The sequence below is a fragment of a genome, unplaced genomic scaffold (assembly GCF_019419815.1).
Source record: "Pyrus x bretschneideri cultivar Hongxiangsu unplaced genomic scaffold, Pyrus_bretschneideri_v1 Contig14, whole genome shotgun sequence".
NCBI classification, from domain to species: Eukaryota; Viridiplantae; Streptophyta; class Magnoliopsida; order Rosales; family Rosaceae; genus Pyrus; species Pyrus x bretschneideri.
In genome coordinates, this window is record NW_025999435.1 from 840602 (window position 1) to 860103 (window position 19502).

Consider the following 19502-nt stretch of genomic DNA (forward strand, 5'->3'; position numbering starts at 1 on the left):
ATATAAGGAAATATTTGGACCATAATTGTATGTTAAATTATTTAATTATGAATCACATGATATGATTTACAAAATATGATTTAAAGAAATGGTTTTTTTAGCTTCACGCATCTTCTAAAACAAGAAAGATTTATTGGTCAAGAGCTGGTCAGCGTTAGATAAAGGACCCGTTAACTCATTGCACTATAACTTTGTGTTATAATTCTAACCCCTTCTGGATCTTGCTCTTTCATTGTCTTTGGGTTTTTCACACATTATTCCAACCTTGCCGCACCCTATTTATAAGTATAAGGTGCGGTTCACATGCCATTGTTCCATATTATGGTTTGCATTCTAAATGGACAAAGTACACTTTCTTTCAATTTTCAAATTATCTTATAGGATTCCTAATCTAATTGAACAAGGAAACTAAGATTCCTTCCTAGTTCTTTTAGGAGAAGAAACGGTGCACCCCTTACTTTACCTACACAATCCTAAACAAAATAAGACACTAACTTGACGAGCCAAAATCCTAACAATCTCCACCTTAGTGAGTCAAACCAAGTCTTGACTGTTGCATCCCAAGGTATCTTCGAACCTTCTTGAAGTAGCTCTGCAAATCTTCAAGAATCTTCACCTTAACAATCTTCTTCTTTCTTATTCTATCTCAAGTGAGGAGGTGCTCTACCTTAATCAATCAATGAGATTGATAAGTTCAAGCAATGTATGAACTTATTGTTTGGCACTATCTTCATAAGGAACTCTACGACATTGTCGTCCATGTGATCAAATCACGTGATGTGACAGTTAAAAGTACTAAGAAATGATTGGACCATATTTGTAGATAAAATTCTTTAATTATTAATTACATGATATGGTTTACAAAATATGGTTTAAGGAAATGGTCTTTCTAGCATCACGCATCTCCTAAAACAAGAAAGATTTATTGACCATAAGCTAGGCAGCGTTAGACAAAGGACCCGTTAACTCATTGCACTATCAACTTTGTGTTATGATTCTGACTCTCTCTGGATCTCGCTCTTTGATGTATCTAGCAATAGACAAAAACTTAGCAAAATAGAGAAAATCAGAAACACAAGATTTATACTAGTTTATCAGAACTTTTGCCTACGTCCAGTTGTGATTTCTCTGGGTAGAGAAATCACGGCTTCCTTGATTAATAATAGAGTTACAATACTTTTGCAAACACTCTTAAAACTAATCGCCTTTAAACTATCTTGATTGTCTCTAGCTTTTTCACACATTATTCTAGCCTTGTCGTACCCTAATTTAAGTATAATGTGCGGCTCACATGCCATTTTTCCAGATTATGTTTCCTATTCTAAATAGACTAGGAATTCAAATTATCTTCTAGAATTCTTAATCTAATTGATTAAGGAAACTAAGATTCTTACCTAGTTCTTTTCAAAGAAGAATCGGTGTACCTTTTATTTTCCCTACACAATCCTAAACAAAATGGGACACTAACTTTGACGAGCCAAAATCTTAACAATCTCCACCTTGGTGAGTCACACCAAGTCTTGATTGTTGCATCCCAAAGTATATTCAAACCTTCTTGAAGCAGCTCTGCAAATCTTCAAGAACCTTCACCTTGACAATCTTCTTCTTGACTCATGCCACCTCAAGTGAGGAGGTGCTCTACTTAATCAATCAATGAGGTTGATAAGTTCAAGCAATGCTTGAACTTATTAGCTGACACTATCTTCTTAAGGAAGTCTAAGGCATTGTCGTCTGTGTGAACCTTTTCAACCAAATCTCCTCAGACTCCACCAAATCTCTGATTTTGTGATACCTTGCTTCAATGTGTTGTTATCTTTCATGAAAAACTTGATTCTTTGCCAAGTGAACACTTTAGCTGTCACATTTCAGCTTCACATAATCCTGAGTGATTCTATTTGGCTTACCCAGCCACTAAGCCAAATTGCTTCATTTCCAGCTTCACCCAAAGCAATGTACTTTGCCTCTGTGGTCAACAAAGTTGTAATTGGTTGCAGTAGTGCCCTCCAATTGGTCCTCCTGCACATGTAAAGACATAACCAAAAGTTGACATTCTCTTGTTCAAGTCCCCTGCATAATCGGCATCCACATATCCCTGCATTTTCTTTTTGCTTCTCAAACATGATCACTTGTCGCCAAGAACCTTTTAAGTAACGCAAAATCCACTTGACTGCATCCCAATGTTGCTTTCATGGATTTACCAAGAACCTTTTAAGGAACACAGCCTAGTACACCAAGTATACAGAGCCGTGTTCCCTGCGCATTGAAATATTTATCCCGAGATGGGTGTGTGTAGCACACAACTACATGCTTTAGTTGTTTTTCTTCTTCTCCGATTAAAAAAATTACGTTTCTTAAAAATTCAACTCCACTCATCTCCAAAACTCAAATTATGTTCGAGTAAGGCGCAGCTTGTGTTCTAGTATGAAAGGAACTGGAAAAGAATGCCAACCAAAATAACAAGGTGGTCGAACAACAGCGCGTTCTTGCGGAGAGAAAACGTCTCGTATATGATCCTCGAAAGCACGTAAAAAACTGGAAAGAAGAACATTGATAACCTAAAATGCAGAACTTGAAGTCCTCAACTTTCTTTACTGTGGTAAAAAAACTGTACAAAATCTTTGATAAGCAACTGTCATCTGGTTAAAAAAACCAAGTAAATTCTGTAAATATATACATTGTTGCCAGAGACAATTCCTATCCATTGTACATACAGACATCATAGAGGAGAGGTCATTCTCACTCCTATTAAAATCAATGAAGGGGACTGAATTGTTCGAATAAATATGAAGAATCCCAGCTGACAGCAGTAACTACACAGATAAAAAATTTGAACGAACAGTTCCCGGCATGTTCAATTCCAGCACAATTTTCACCCAAAAGTCAACTTTTGCTTGGAAATTAACTGGCCTATGGCTTTCCAATTAGATGTGATAAAATCCGATTAAATAAGAAGATCATCCGCTGCCACATCAACTGAGATAGGCCAATTGGGCATGCAGAAGAGACCACATGAAGCACCTTTCAGGACTGGGACACAATGGAAAATTCCTTCTGTTGCTCAGGCATCAAGACAGCCAAACGTAGTTTGTGAAGCTGGCACAATTTTGCAAGATTGTTGAATATTGAGACCCTTGCAACATTATTATCCAATAAAACGACATGTGCAATACTGAAAGCTTCACCTTTCTCAACCGCAAATTGCAACTCTCTCATCGATATTTCAAACCAGTCTTTTCTTGTAGACTTGGTTGTTTTAACTTCAATGTACTCTCCACTATTTTTCTTCTCTCCCAGAACGATATCATATGGTAGCCCAGTTTCGTTGTGTTCATTAACCCATTTAACAACTGCCTCGCCAGCTTTGTCAACAAAAAATTTAAAAGCTACAAGCTCACCTAGCCGCCCAGTTAAAATTGCTTGTGTTGAATTGGGTGTACCAAATCTAAGCCGATCTCTACTGCTAAAATTAGATGAACCAAAGTCAGGAGCATCAGACACAAGACCAAAACTACTAGGATCAAACTGGATATGCATTGCCAAGTCAGCCTCATTGCCAGCCTCACCACAATTTTCTTGCAGACGATTGGAGTCTGGCAAAACTAAAGCTACTGACGTTGCTGAACAATGTTCAATTGTCCAATTAGTGTCAACTGAAACAGGTGTCAAATTATCTGTTTGTCTGCAGATACCTTCAGAATCATCACCCAATTTATTTTGTACAGCCGTGTTAGGCTGTGAACCTGGTGCCTGCGTCTTAAAACCATTTGCACGAGCATAACCAAACCCTGGTGCAGTTTTCCAATCAACAGGAGGCCAGGTTGCTGCTTTGCTTTTGGATTTCGAACTGCTTTGTTCATTTACTTCTGTTGAAATAGAACTTGTCTGCAGTGGTTTATCACTCCTCGTTAAGGAATGCACAGAAGACAAGGTCCAAACAGATTCACCATCAGGAAGCTTTGGCACCTTTTGGCTATTTAAGATGAAAAACTCTGTCTGCTCCTCATTTGAACCTGACTCTGCCATGGTTGTGATCATATGAAGGAAATTTGCCAAGTGCAGTTCAGGACTTCCATTAAAAAATAAACGAGAAAGCTCCAGAAATAATGCGTGAGAATCCGACTCTTGGGTCGTATACAAAATGCTACCCTGTATTTGTGAAATGAAACGATTAAGTGTATGAAAGTGAGAAAAATTGCAAGTACTCATCACACCAAATTCTTGGTAGAAATATCTTCCGGAATCATAAAACTATGAGAAACACCATTCAATAAGAGAAGTTGATTAAAAGGAGGAACTTTTAGGGGATGCATAATTTATATTCTCTCTTTTACCAGAACAAAGTTGGACGATGGTGTCACGTAACCTGCATAAGATGTTTCACATACTAAATCCTTGTATTTCAGAAGGATGTAAGTATATTGTGGTTCCAGGTAAAGTCTAAATCAGTTTGAAGTATAATAGGAGCATTATGAAACACAAACAGCAGGCATTCACATTCAATGAAGGATGAAATAACATACCGTCAGAAGGCAACTACATTCAACTTGCTTCTTGGATTCGCTTCCAGTACCCTTTATAACATTCCGGTAAAACAGCTTTTCAACAACTACTACTTGCAAACAGTTCAGCATCTCAAATTCAGACTGCTTGAGTTGAGAATATTTATCCGGGTGCACACCATGTACGTACCGCTGAGCATATGGAAGAGCCCAATCCAGCAATGCAGCTTTAAAGCTAGAGTCTTCATTACCAGAATATATTGCCTCACGAGTTACAACCTGCATGTAAACGAGAAGGTATGGGGAAGTTTTAGGTGCATGAGTTAATTTCCATAATTTAGTTTTCCATTTTCTTTTTCAAACTAATAACCCTGATTTTGTAATACAATGCATTGTTCAATTTAATGTGGCATAATAATGCATAGCAACTTTAGAGATTATTATGACTTATTGAATTCCATTTATAACTCAAACATGTTGCTTATGTTTCATACACATGATCACTTGACATGTGCATGTTTGTGAACAAATAGAGACATCTCAGCTCCGCGCACATAAAGACATATCTTAATCTTACCTCTGAAAGAGCAGGAATCCCTAAAGTCTGCATGAGGATGGACACTTTCGTACATAGCATCTCTTCATCATCTTTACTCAGTTCACCCAAGTATAGAAAATCAATGCCATCCAAGTGCTTAAACTGCTTGCTTAATTTCTTATCATCACACCAGCACACAAGACCAAATGACGGATGTAGAGAAACCCACTTATCTTGTAAAGTAGGAAGCACCGTACATTCAATCTTTGTAAGCGAATCTTTCAAATAAAGAACATCCTCAGCACTCAATCCTGATTTTAATCCATCAGTCCACTTCAGGAAAACTTGAAAAACCTGACACAAGCAACACAAAACACTTAGATCACCCTGCAGCTTGCATTCATTGTCATATTTCTCTAAACTTGGTTACTTAGTACTTACTGCACTAGCTGCTTGTGAAGGCAAAGCAACATTTGATAAATGAAGCAAAATCTGAAGGTAGCTTCGGAGAGGAGGGGTCTCATGTACTCCACAGACGTTCACAAAGAAGTCATGAAGGCCTGGGTAGAAATTGCAAAGCGTCTTAATCAATGGGCCATGAGTAACACCTGCTGAGCTGCACTGACGATGAATTTCTCTGATTTGGTCTACAAACGATGTGGAATCATGCCAGTATACTTCTGCAGGGGACAACAATGTACCAGATACCACATCCTCGTGCCTGAAGCTAGATGCATAAGGAATAAATATGGAAGGTCCTGAATGGAAAACCTCTGTAATTTTCTCCGTTGAAGCAGCCATTTCATTCCAGATTAATGTGTAAAATTTCAACATTTGCCCTAGGCTGGAAGACAAAAGAAAGGCTGACTATAAAGTGTGCAATTTTTTTTTAAGATGCAAAATTTTTGCAGACCGTGCAAAATTAAACAAATACAATAAGAGTAAAGCGTACATATACATATATGTTTTGTGTCGAGCATTGCTTAAGGTTGTGATTTTGAAGGGACATATATCTCCCTATAAGAACATTGCTTAAAATTACCTCCCGATTATGTGGATCTAATGCCTATAAAAGCAAATGATACTGTAGAGGAAATGCTCTAGGTTTAAGCACTTAAATTTCTTTGGTAATAGTATTCACAAAATTGGTGAAACCAAAACATTTAGCGTAAGATATAAGAAATAAAAGCTAACAATATCCCTCCTGGATAAAATGAGGTCAATCATGATGGAGGGAAAATCATAATCATACCTGGCCTGGAATTCATTTTCACGCCTCCATAACTTCAAGACCTCCAGAGCATCGTCAAGAGAAACTATTGTCTTAAAGCCAATATCACGTACGAAATTCTCACTTCTCGCCTGTTTCAAAAGAATAAAAAAAAATGGAGCACACGGATCAAGAAACTTCAAACAATATTTAAGATTTTGTACAGCTGAAATTGTAGTTATTATATCCACAGTATAGCATTGTCTCACATCCATGTTATAGAACATAGAGCAATCGAAAAGTATGCCACTACGCCTTCCAGAAACAACATATGCAAAATATTCTTGAGGTGCATTGCTCATTTCATAATGTAAACAATAGGGATTGCTAAAGAGGATTGGAATCTAGAGCTATCATATTTTTTTTCTTTTTTCAAAATTGGTAATAATATAGACCTGTAATCAAAAGATGCAGCCATCTCCAAATTCTAAACATATAATAAATTCTAATATCTTTAATTAGGTGTAATTTCATTTTTTTAATTTAATAAATTTTCACCTTGTACCGTCGAGTTTTCTCTTGAAAAAAAAGGTTCATTCCAATATAGGTACCAAAATCTAAGCCACATTTTCTAAAAAAAAAAAAAAAACAAAAGGTTCTGGAACATCACTATAAGAATCAAATGACCACCGCAGACTGCTTCACATGGGAAGGAACCAGAGCTGATTGTGGAACAAATAAGACTTGGAGTTGAGTTTGTTCGAAAAATTAGCATTAGATACACCATAATTATTCGGTGGTAAAATACTGAACAACTGTGCTTCACTTGACCCTGGTTGGCTCAATAAAAAAATGAATAACCACATTCCAGAACCCAAAATCCCCATGACTTTGACAGAATCATAAATCTTAACCCTCAGATGTCACCACGTATGAAGAAAATGGCCAGAAAATCAACAAACCATTTAAAAAGGGAGGATTGGATTCAAGAGAGGTTTTGCTTTGATGAAGATGGCCTGGGTGTTGCATTAGCGAGTTTTGAGGTAAATAATGGCAACACCCAGGCCATCTTAGTCAAGTGAGGTTAATAATCCCAACATAATCCTCCCATTTTAAATCGTTTCTTGATTTTGTGGCTTTTTCTTCATTTTGCACATGTAAACAGTTGGATATGAATTAGTAGGTGAACAGAGAGGCGGTGGGGGAATTATTAAGGAAGCACAGCGTCCAAACAGCAACACCGTATAAATAATGTTAATTAATTTCTTAACTACAATAGAAAACTTCTTCTTCGTAGATGTAGCATCATAATATCCTTTTGTCTTATTATGAATTGTTTTATGAAGCGACAAACTTTCATTTATACTTCTATGGACAAGAGAACATTAAACATGAAAGAGAACAGACAGGCTTATCAAATCGAATCATAATAATATAATGATGTCACCAACCATTAACACCAATATTCAACTAATTCACATAATTAAAATCTTGAAGCTAAATTTTGAATCCTAGAGATTATGAAAAGCATGTCATATTAGATAATTAAAATACGATTAGAGAAAAAAAAATATATTAGAAGATAGAAAATAAATTTAGACTTATAAATAATTGTGTAGAAGAAATCCAAAATATAAATATCACAAGAAGTCAAAGTTGGACATATATTAATTTCCCCACACAGATTTTCACAGAATTATTTACAATCATTCATCAGCGGATACCTACAAATATTCTCCCACCAATGTGATGTGAAGTTATATAAGCTTTATTGATACCATTCAAACTGTTAGGAAAAATCGGGAAGTAATTTAACATGCAGAAAAAAAGACAAAACATGTAGAAAAGAAATAAAAAAGGTCACAACCTTTTCCCTTCGGAGTAAAAAATGGGGAATTTTGTATGCAGGTACCAAACTAACCTTTGGAATCGCAAAAGGAGCAGATGCCCCCAAAGTCAAACGCACTGCATCACAGTCATGATATAAATGTTTAGGATAGTGAAGCACATCATCCATCGCTGATGCTACCCACTGCACATCACAGATGCTACTTATAAATGAAGATTTGAAGGGCCTTCTGTCGGCTTCAGAGTTAGAAGCACAATAACCAGTAGTTTTTTCACTATAACAATCATCCCACAAAGTATCAAGAACCTCTAAAAGATATTCACAACCTCTTTTGTTGCCATCTCTGGCTAATACTGACAATAAGTCAACCAATTCAGGGGACTCCCAATCTGTGATGTTTGACCTAAGGGAAATTAAGTCCTTATCCCATATCAAATTCTTAACTACTCCATCTGAAATATCAGCTATTCCCTTCTCAACTTGAACTACTTTGACGAAATCCATTATCCCAATTTGCTGGAAAAATTGCCTCCACTTCTCCAGTTCACATGGGAGTGACTTTGCGACAGGATGTCTCAAATAGGAGATGTCAACCTCATGCCACTTCATATCCGCCATATTAATCAACTTCTTTATGTCCACGGGATTACCAAATTCTTGACTGAAATGAATTGATACCTCAGAAGGTCGTTTAAAGCCATGACTTGTTGATATGTAAGCTTTATCCCGTATTTCAGAGATTATATATTCCCTTTCAACATGACAATCGGAGCAGCTAGACTGTAGGTGGAGCATAACAAAGCAGAGATATTCAATCATCAAATTCTTATCCCTATCCATTATTCTATCGTCAGACATAGCTGGCAGGATGTGCACTTTGACAATTTCGTGTGTAGACAACTTCTGGACACCAATTCGGAAAAGCATACATGTGAGTTTTTCAACTGTCGTCACATCCATGGATGACATATCTGCAGACACTGTAGAAAGGAGGGCAGGATTTACGGTCCGAAGTTTTGCATATAAGTGTGGAAAGGACTCAAGTCCGTGCTGAGCTTCAAGCTCAGTGCATGAGGCATCAAAATGTAACCAAATTGGGCCTTCATCTATTGCACTGTAAGTACCATTTGAAAGAGGAATGAATGGAATTTTTCGAAGGTTTTCTATGACATCCATTTGAATTCTAGAGTCAAATGAAGCTTCCACAGATGAACTGAAAAACATTGCATAAAGTTCACTTAGCCAAAAGGCCAGCCAACCAAACCCCATTGATTTGAGATCATTATGTTTATGGCATAAAGAGACCATAACTTGAAGAAGAACTTTGGGCCCATACTCTGCAATACCTAGTGCACTTGCAAGTTGGTCTGACAGCACAATATTTTTATCCAAGAACCCAAGGCCAAGATGTTCACGTAGTAAACTGTCAGGAAGAAGTGAATGAGCACGTTCATTCCAACCTCTTAGGACTTTGCAAGGAGGAACCCATTCATTGTTTCCTCCTTCTAGAAGTAAGCAATTTGACATACGTAATTTAGAAATAATCAATCGAGGAAGAGAAGAAAAGAAGCCATGCACCTCCCCGACAAGCGGAACAAAGGACATATAAGCTGCCACAGCTCTGCCTGGATTCTCTCTAAAACATGGAAGAGCACAAAAAGATCTCTCTACATTGATAAACAAACCTGGAAATTCGGACAATAGCCACTGGTTCCAGGGACTATCTCCATCCACTTCCTCTCTAGATGAAGTAATGGCAAAATCACCCTGCAGAATAAATTTCAGGCCATAAGTTCTTAGAGGAAGAAATGCAAAAACCGGGTGTTGGCGTAAATCTGGACTATAATCGCCACTATCGGATTCCTTCAAAGTCAATGCTATCGAGATCTCTGTTTTTTGTACATCACTACGAACAAATTCTGCTTGCAATTTTTTAGATACTACAAACCATGTCATTTTTTCTTTCCCATGTGAAACCTTAACGATACCATCTCCCACAATTTCTTTTCTCATGACAGTAAGTGAATCATCGAGCAAGTTTCTGAACTTGATACACTGGAGGCGGTGCAGAAAGAGTAATAAAGATGGATGAAGATCTGAAAACATATTTATAATGTTTTTCATGACAGTTGCATCTGATAACTTTGATTTGAAAGGAAGAACAATGCAAGTGTTCCAGCAGTCACGGTCAGATTGATCACTGCCACCAGAAGCAAGCCTACTAAACAAGTCAATACTGCAGGGAGGTACAACTGTTGGCAAAACAAACCCGATCTGACCCTCACTTATATCAAATTTGATATGGAACCCATTGGAATGAATTTCTGGAGCATCTGTGACCTGCAGATAAATGCAAGCATATAAATGAAGGCATATTATCAATATCTTTCTGGACCATTATGGATCCAGTGGAGCAAGTCTCCTCCAAACACGGAATGAAGCTGAGAGTTTGATTAACAAAAATAATAAATAATTCATAGCAGCAGTAAAACATATAATCCATAGTTCCTATAATAAGGCTTGTTAGAAATTCAAATGATAGTAAACCTGTACAAGGTACTTCACTTAATGCAGCAAACAATCAAAAAAGAATAGGTGTGGCTTGACATGAGAGAGAGAGAGAGAGAGAGAGAGAGAGAGAGAGTGACAACTGCAGTGTTTTCACAACGTACCCGAAATACTGATTTGAAACCAATGCCCTTCTGCCCTATATATCCAGCATTAGATCCTTTCTTGGTGGAACTTCCAACGTCACAAAGTGCTCTAATGTTCTGGGAAGAGAATCCTAGCTCATTGTTTAAAACAATAATACTTGATTCTTGAAGAATAAATGTTAGAGTTGGTTCTACATTTGTTGGGTAGGTATTATCATCAGCATTTTGAACCTGAGACAACAATAAAAGAATAAATACGTACAATAATTAGATGTATAAAATTGTATTAAAACATCACTAGCTTATCAAAGGCTTGTTTTCAACTTCAGACTCAACTATAGTATCAAACATATAAAGATCATACAAAATCTAAATTTGAAATAGTATTTGACAATATGTTGTTGTAGGAGAAATTTTATAAATGAAAGGTGTTGAGAGTATGTCCTACGCTGAGAATTCTAAGCCCTGCATAACAACATATGTATCAGGGGCATCAGGCAACAAAACAAAATATAAATAAATATATAAATATGCATAGTTATGTTTTTCAAACTATCAACCTGGCACCACGCTATAAACAAATAATAAAGTTGACCACTTAACATGTCAGGCTGTTTACGAAGATTTCTATATGTATAAATACAAATGTAACCACTAGTCAGTAAACCCAGAAAGCCGTACAAATCTTAGCAGAGTTCATTTATTAATCAGAATCCAAGAGAATGTCCAGAAATTACATGAAAAAAAAAAGTATATAACAAGAACAGGCATTTATACCATAAATGAAAGAGGAAAAAATTATATGACAAGACCAAGAATTTAGACGGTAAATGTAAATGAAAGAGGGGACACCAAAAAGATAGTAAAAAGGAGGAAAACATCACATAATTGAGCAGATGACTGCACTAAGCACAATGAAAGGGGGAAAAAGACACAGAGAGAGAGAGAGAGAGAGAGAGGGCACCCTTACCAGCTCAAGAAGAAAGTGTGAATCCTGAGAATACAATTCCTGTGAAAGACAATGAAGAGCTCTCCCTAAGCGAGCATGCTGCTTTTTTAGCATGATACTTTCAACACTTTGTAGGCTTGAATCAAGACCGAATTCATCTCTCCGGATTGACTCAATTACCTGGGCTGCATCTTCATGTTTATTAAGCTCCGCAGAACTTTGTGTGGAACAATATCCATTTCTAGCATCAGAAGCTTCTGCGCTATCAATCTTCATACAGATACCAGTACATCCACCTGTCTGCTCATCTGACCTACCAGATGCACCCATGCTCTGTTCAGAAGCAGAAAACTTACCTGACACATCTTGCACAATCATTGAGCTTGACCCTGTTTCATAACTAACAGAATTCATACGTGAATCTGCAGATATGGACAAGTCAGTAGCATCATTGGAACAAAATTCATAGTAATCAGTAATCCACTCAACTATACCAAGAGACAACCCAACTTCATGAAGCATGAGACGCTGTTCTGACTTGATACATTCACCCAGAATGGCTGAAGGAGCATGTTTGACAACAGATTGTATCCCAGAAAGCAATATATCAGCAGAAAAATCACGAAACTCAGCAGGTAGGTACCCAAGACATTCAAGGACAAATCTTGATATAACAGGCGTTGCACTATTTATCTTGCTTAAGTCACTGTGTAATTTACTACACAATTTACCAGCAGCAACTTCACCAACAATTTCTTGTCTAGACAGTGGTTCTCCATAATTAAAAGAATTATTATTGTCATGTACTTCCAAACCATCTAAATAATTCTTCAGGATTACTTCAAATGCATGTTGTATATGAATTTTCAGAAGGGAGACAGGAACATGTTTTTCTCCCCCAACTAGTGAAAATAGAGATAGCATTTTCACTGCTGTTTGAAAAGAGGATCCTTGAAGTGCAGCTTCCAAGAATGAATCAACAGTTGCTGAATGATCTAACCGAATCAGTTGTCCATCTCTTGTCACCAAACACAAAAGTTCATCCGTGTTGACTTCCTTCAACAGCCATGGTAAAAGAGGACCAAGAGAGGGAGCAAACAAAAGGTCCCAATGTGACCATAAGTTTAAATCTGACATCATTGGTGCCCTAAGTAAGACTTCAATTGCATCCTTGGATGTAACAGATGCATAAGGCTTTGCTTTCTGGCCACTGTCAGTATTGATTAAAGTGCTGTTCCATAGGACATTCTCCATCTGTGCTGATGACTGTCTAGCATAACTAGTTCCACATAGTGCCATCGAAAATAGAACACATTTGGAAATCGCAGCATTTTTATGCTTTCCCACTATACTTAAGAAATCTTCCACTGAACCATTTTCGATAGTTGTGAAACTAACCAATGGGAACTGCTTCCTAAGCAGCAGTAATATTTTTTCTTTAGTAATGTTTTCATCCTCCCATAAGCTATTCAAAGCTTGAGATACTAAAACAACCAAATGGTGTTGGAGCAAGCAAACCTCCAAAGGACACTTCCCAGTTACGTCACCGGTCAGGAACTTGCACAGCTCATGTGGCAGTAGACAAGCATGTTTCTCTAAGAACATAAAAAACTCCCCATAACCAAGGGATTTAAATTCCTTGACACCAAATTCTTTGACTAGCCAAAGCTCGCAATCACAAAGCTTTCTCAAGAAGATAAATATATTCTCCTGAAGTGATTGACTATTGTTATGCCTTCCTTGATCACTCTCAAAATACAAGGTAATTTTTCTGATTATGTCCTCAACAGAAACACCTGTGAAATTTAATTACAGAACACCATAAGGCATACAAGTTTCAAAGAGAAACATAAAAAAATGAGGGAACAGAGAAAGACGAGATATTATCTTATTATAAGAAGTTAACAAAAAATACTTGGGAATTCAAAGAATTATCTATTTCTTCTAACCAGGATTACAGGTGGTTGAAGATTTCTTTGTTGTTTTCACTCTATCTAGAGTTCACCACAGTTTCTTTGTGCTTCTGGGATTTATGTTGTACTTGTATGTATTAGTGATGTTATTGATGAGGACTCCTTGTCCACGAATTGTAATTAATGTTTTCTTCACTATTAATGGCTTGTTTACTAACTTCAAATAGGGAAAGTCTGAAAGATGGGTTATCAAGAATGGTTTTCTATTTCCTGGTTTTTCAGGTATTGGATTTAGAATGATTCCAAATGTGTTGGTAAATCCAAGGGAAGTCAGAAAATAGAAGAAACCCCCATTCTATGTTAGTCAACATGAAATTATCATGTGAAGAAGGTCAGTCATATGGGTCAAGGGTGTTTTAGTATTTTAGTGCTAGGGTTTTAAAATAAAAGTTGTCGATTTATGGTTCCAGCAGGCCCATTAGTCTTTAAATTTCCTTGATCTACAAGGATCCGGTTATTATTTCCGCTTTCTAAAGAATTGGGTTATTTCTTGTTCAATTAGGTTTAGGTTTGTTATAAGTTGCATCATTGTAATTCTCTTTAGATAGTAATGAATAATTGAATAAGATCGATGGAGTTTTTCTCCTCTCTAGGTTAGTGTGATTCTAACCCTAGTTGTTATGCCCAAGGCCTCTACGAGTGATTCAGAGAAACCCATGATGCTAGTAGTTTCTATCCTGTACTCATATTTTCCCATAATCCTTTTGTCCTGCATCATTATGCTTCTTCTGTTTCAAAAAAATTAAAATAACCATCACTTACTCTGCATATGCTCAACAATATGTTCAGTGATGACCGGCGGATCCTTCATTTTTTGTTCATCTTTAGTAATTGGTTCAACATCTATGCTCACATATTCAGGACAGTTATCAGTAAGACTGCCAGTTAACTCATATTGACTGACAGTTTGGAATGTATCATACATGCTGTCCCACATTCCACATTTGATAGACGAGACCTGCAACATAGAAATGACAATGTGAGTGATCATAAACAATAAAGGATTTCACTGGTTATCACAATACAAAATAAAACTTCCACAGCAAACCTGTGGAAAACTGAAAGAAACACACATAAGACAAATTGAAAACCTTCCAGAGTAATTTTTTTGAAAATTTTCAGATATAAAGAATGATCTTAACCTAATATACAGGCCTATAATATGCCATCTATAAGCATAACAACAATTTTAAAAACCATTATAAGCTACTTTGTGTTCTTTTCTTGTAGACTACCCATACTCTCAGGTATGACCTTCTCTTATCTTATATACAAGGCCTTAGCTGAATCTTACCTTAAAGCATTCAAGGTAATTAAATGTATTGAACCCATGATAGAAAAACTAAAAGCAAAAGGAACCACATGAAGTACACTAAAATATGTAATACAAGAGTTAAAACACCAAAACACACAAACATAACAAAAACATATATGCATCTCCATACTTTAATATCCTCAGGAAGTCAATAATAAAAAATCTGCAAAACAATAAAATACTACATGTGAAACTAATAAGCTGATAATTAAACAGGCCACAATGACTTACAGCAACATTTAGCAATCCAATTAATGGATCTAAGGAAAACATTGACTTGATTTTCTTTCTCTTCTGAGCTTTAGTATTATTATACAGCAGCATTCTATCAAGTACCTACAAGAAACAAAAGATATTTTGTGAAACCGAATTTTGTAGAATAAAAAATGAAAGAACCCTGATACTTATAGCACTCGTAATAAGTTAAAACAGCGAAGGAATAAAAAATGAAAGAACGTGGTGCAACTTTTGTAATGCAAGGAAACACAATGTATTGGAATTATTTGACATGTATTTCTTATCCTTGTCAACACCCGTGGGATATGAGAAACATCAATACTTTTAAAACTCTGTTACTTATAGCACTCATAATAAGGCTAAGTTAAAACAGCAAAGGAATAAAAAATGAAAGAACATGGTGCAACTTTTGTAATGCAAGGAAACACAATTTATTGAAATTATTTGACATGTATTTCTTATCCTTGTCAACACCGGTGGGATATGAGAAACATCAGCAAACACCTCCAGTTATTCCCTGAATATATTTCCTTTATATCCACGACCTTCCCCCATTAATACAATTCACTAAAAATATCAATCTATAAAGATATCAGCCAGAAAATGAAGCACATTTCCAGGCACAATGTTTTCTTCAAATCTTTGAAACCTAGTGAATATGGTATCAGTTACACATAAAAATCAAGTTCATTATAATTCTGAAAAGCAATGAAAATACATAGCAAACTAAATACATTACATAAACAGATACCGTACTATTGGCAGGTATGTGATATCTAATCATTTGTTTACATACCAAAACAAAAGCATGAACATACCTCTGCCACAGTGTGCTCCCGACATGCCTCCTTCCAGGTTGTAATAAACATCTTCATATAGTTATTGTCAACTGAAAGTTCATCTTCATGCAAATTGCTGACCTCATTGGTTTCCCTACCATTTTCCACAGGAAGGGCATCTTGAACCTTATCTCTCTTCCGCAATTTGTGCGGAATGGAGATTGCACTGTTTATGTTTTCAGATTTCCTTTTCTTTCTAACGGACCCACTACTCTCATTGTGCTTTTGGGTGCCGCTAGCTGGAGAAAGCTGGCTCAATCCAAGACGTGTCCTCTCTTCTATTGCAGACGGGTAAGGACAGCTGCTCACTTGGTCAGAACTTTTAACAGACTGTGCTGAGTGGTTAACCTGACTACCTGTGACAGGGTCATTATTTTCAAAATCATCTTCAGATGAATAATTCTCATTATCTTCATCCTCTGAGCTTGAAGAATCAAATCTAATGTGCTTGCCACGAAAATCCTTATGCATGGAAGAAAACGATTCAACACGCTGAGAAATGGTGCTGAAACGTTCATCTAGCTGATTTTTCAGTGCGGAGAAAAGTGGACGCTTCCTACATTTTGTATCTAATTTTTCCTCAAATCCCTTCGCAGATTTCTTTTCTAATCTCCTGGCTTTCCGAATGGCCGAAATATAATTCCTGTGATCATAAAGTAACTTCAATCTACGACATTATAAATTTGCATACGTCATTGAAAAATAATAAATGAGATGACTACATAATATCATGAGACTGTCTTAACCCCTTAGAAAACTAAAATCATGGTTAACAAATTTAACCATCAATAAACTAGGATTGATACACACATACACACAAACACACAGAGGTGATGACTCATATATATTATAAATGACCAACTACTTCATCCAGGTCCACAAACGAAGTAGAAACAAAGTCAACACATAATGCTTGAGATTGGGCCATTTTATTTTATATCAAAATGTCTGTGAATCCTGAATATTATTCATGACAAAGAGATTTTATAGTTAGTGGCAAGAATTGACAAACAGCATGCATTACCTCAGCAGAAGCATGCATCAAATATCCCTGTGACTCAAAGAGAGAACGGGCAAGTACTATAAGAGATCCTACTCAACATCCCTAATACAGAAGGAAAAAAATTTAACTGCCACATGCACTTGCAAATATTAGAAGGAATTTTACTGCATGAAAGCTTCATAAACTAGTAAGTCCAGCATCTTATAAATGCATATGAACTAAAGAAAAAATAGATTTCCTTTGCCAATGTAATTCTCTGATCACAACTCATCTATCTACAAAACAGCTTTGTTAATCATAAAGTAGAAGCAACAAATGTGAGACATACCCCACACTGTGAATTCGTATTCCAAGATCATCCTTGCTTGCAGCTGCTCGCTTTTTAACGATGAAATCTAAAATCTCTTCAGGGCTAAACCTTTTATTGTTAGAAGTATCCATGAACTCTGAAAGTAGAGATATTATCTCCCTACTAGTTATCTTAAACACTTTAGTTGTATCAGACTTCACCGAGAAATAATGCAAAACAAGTGGGTGTTGCAACAAAGGGCCCAATCCCAGCTCTTCAAACTGCTCAATCCTCTCATTCTTGCAGATTGCTACTTCCATATCATACAATGAAGTAATGGTTTGAACGCCAACGAAACAATGGATAAATGCATTTATCTAAATTCCAATAGAAAATAAGTAAAGATTGATGGGATTTAATACATAAAGGCATTAGATCTTATAAGACAAAATACGGAAAAGATGCAAAATTTTAATATTGTATCAAATGCTTCTTTGGTTGCTGAGAAAACAAGAGAAAATAAATAGTTGCATGTTCATTGTGCTTGATTGTATTACTTTTACTTTACAAATGAAACTTCATATTCAAATGAGCGAAACAAAAGAGAATATGTATACTCACCCTGGACAACTAATGTCCGGTGCATATAGATAGCAAATCTCCTTGCAATTGCTAATAAAAAGGTCAAGCCTTTTAGTTGCTCTCACCCCCAATCAGAAATATTAATTTATTAAATCACATCCATTATGTTTAAACTACTGAAAAAAAATCCGATGAAGCAAGATAACTTTTGCCAAAGAAAGGGTAAAGTAAAAAAATATCTAAGAAGCCCAGAGTTCTCTCGACTCTTTGGTCCAAAATTCCAATTCTTCACCCCACAATCAAATGTGGTCTCTCTAATATCCATGATTTTCTTTGTTTAATGTGGTTTCTCAGAGGTTGATTACAAAATACAAATCATGTATGTTTCCCCCAATACAGAGTAATGTCAATATATTCCTAACACGCAATCAAAGTGTTTAAATTACGAAAGAAGGATTACCAATATCAATTGCAACTCTTTTCCGATACTTTATTAGCAACCAAATGAAGCATTACTTAGAGGGTACCATTACCTTCGCTTCGGTGAGCATGAGGCGGTTCAGAGACGGCACTTGCTGCATCTGAAACCCCAAAGAATCCCAGCTATCAACCTTGAGCATCAGAAGGGCCGACTGCGAGACCTTCCACGCGGAGACGTTCTCTCCTGCGGCTGCAAGTTCGTCGCGAGCCTTCCCCACTGCGCGGTCAATTCTCTCGAGCATATCTCTCGAGTTCTGAGGCCGAAAGACGGCCGAGCTCAAAACCTGCTGGGGAGGAGGAGTGAAGCCAGGGTTTTGGAGGGAGAAATTAGGGTTTTGTATAGGGAAATTAGTGGGAGGGAAGGTTTGGTAAGGGTTTTGGTAGGCACTGTGGGGTATGAAGGCAGGGTTGGAGGGATAGACATATGGTGAATTGATGGGGCTTTGGAGGGGGAACATAGGGTTTTGGGGTTGTTGCGGTGGCTGACCCCGTCCGCCGCCGGAGGAGCGGCGAGAAGGTCGTCCGTACATGGCGAGGAAGAAACAGAGAAAGAGAAGGGAAAATATTTGGTGGGTGCGTGGAGTTGGATATTATTGGAGGGAGTTTGCACCCAGCTTCGTACTGGAGACCCAGCAGCAGCTTTTACTACGGGGGCTGGCTAGCCACGCTCTCTCTGCACTCGCTGGGGTGAGAGCGTTTTACGGCAGGCGCGAAATCTTTTTGTTTCTGAGTTGAGGTTTTGTTGGGGTTTTAGGTTGAGCGCCGTTCTTTCTCTGTGTCCTCGTTCGCTTTAGAGGATCGTATATATACGAGTAAGTAATTTGGATATTAAATTTGCAAACTAAATAGCGTGTCACTAATAGGATTAAGCACGTTTATCAATGTTTAAGTAATAAATCAATCTTCAAATTTCATGTTCTTTAATTTTTAAAAAAATTTCTCCAAATTTAGTCCCCCTAGTATTACCCTTTATATATATTATCAGTTTTGGTTTTTGATATATTTTGGATGTCAATAACATCCTTTTTTAAGAACACATAGCGCCTCGATTAAAATATATATTACCTTGTGTAAGTTTATTTTCC

At 36.8% G+C, this 19502-nt stretch overlaps 1 protein-coding gene across 2 annotated transcripts; it reads right to left on the reverse strand.

Moving 5' to 3' along the window:
• Positions 1-2551: 2551 nt before the first annotated feature.
• LOC125475176 (protein NO VEIN) lies at positions 2552-19188 on the reverse strand. 2 transcript variants are annotated; one of them, XM_048579572.1, is made up of 13 exons: positions 18471-19188; positions 17395-17732; positions 16043-16706; positions 15219-15323; positions 14435-14630; positions 11721-13495; positions 10769-10981; positions 8169-10436; positions 6290-6399; positions 5479-5881; positions 5077-5391; positions 4521-4778; positions 2552-4146 (listed from the first exon to the last, which is right to left on the reverse strand). In XM_048579572.1, exons 1-13 carry the CDS (start codon positions 18945-18947, stop codon positions 3022-3024), a joined length of 8247 nt encoding a protein of 2748 aa, XP_048435529.1. In that variant the 5' UTR covers positions 18948-19188; the 3' UTR covers positions 2552-3021. The 2 variants fall into 2 exon arrangements, with proteins under 2 accessions (XP_048435529.1, XP_048435530.1); XM_048579573.1 differs by having other exon boundaries at positions 17395-17665; positions 18471-18597.
• Positions 19189-19502: the final 314 nt, after the last annotated feature.

Bases quoted from the DNA above. Each gene is read 5' to 3' on its own strand.
- LOC125475176 (XM_048579572.1), bottom strand. From the start codon at position 18,947: ATGTACGGACGACCTTCTCGCCGCTCCTCCGGCGGCGGACGGGGTCAG. The intron at 17,733-18,470 runs GTAATGGTACCC...ATTGGAATTTAG, and splicing joins TCATGCTCACCGAAGCGAAG to ATAAATGCATTTATCCATTG. The intron at 6,400-8,168 runs GTTAGTTTGGTA...CTTTTGAAACAG, and splicing joins CTCCTTTTGCGATTCCAAAG to GCGAGAAGTGAGAATTTCGT.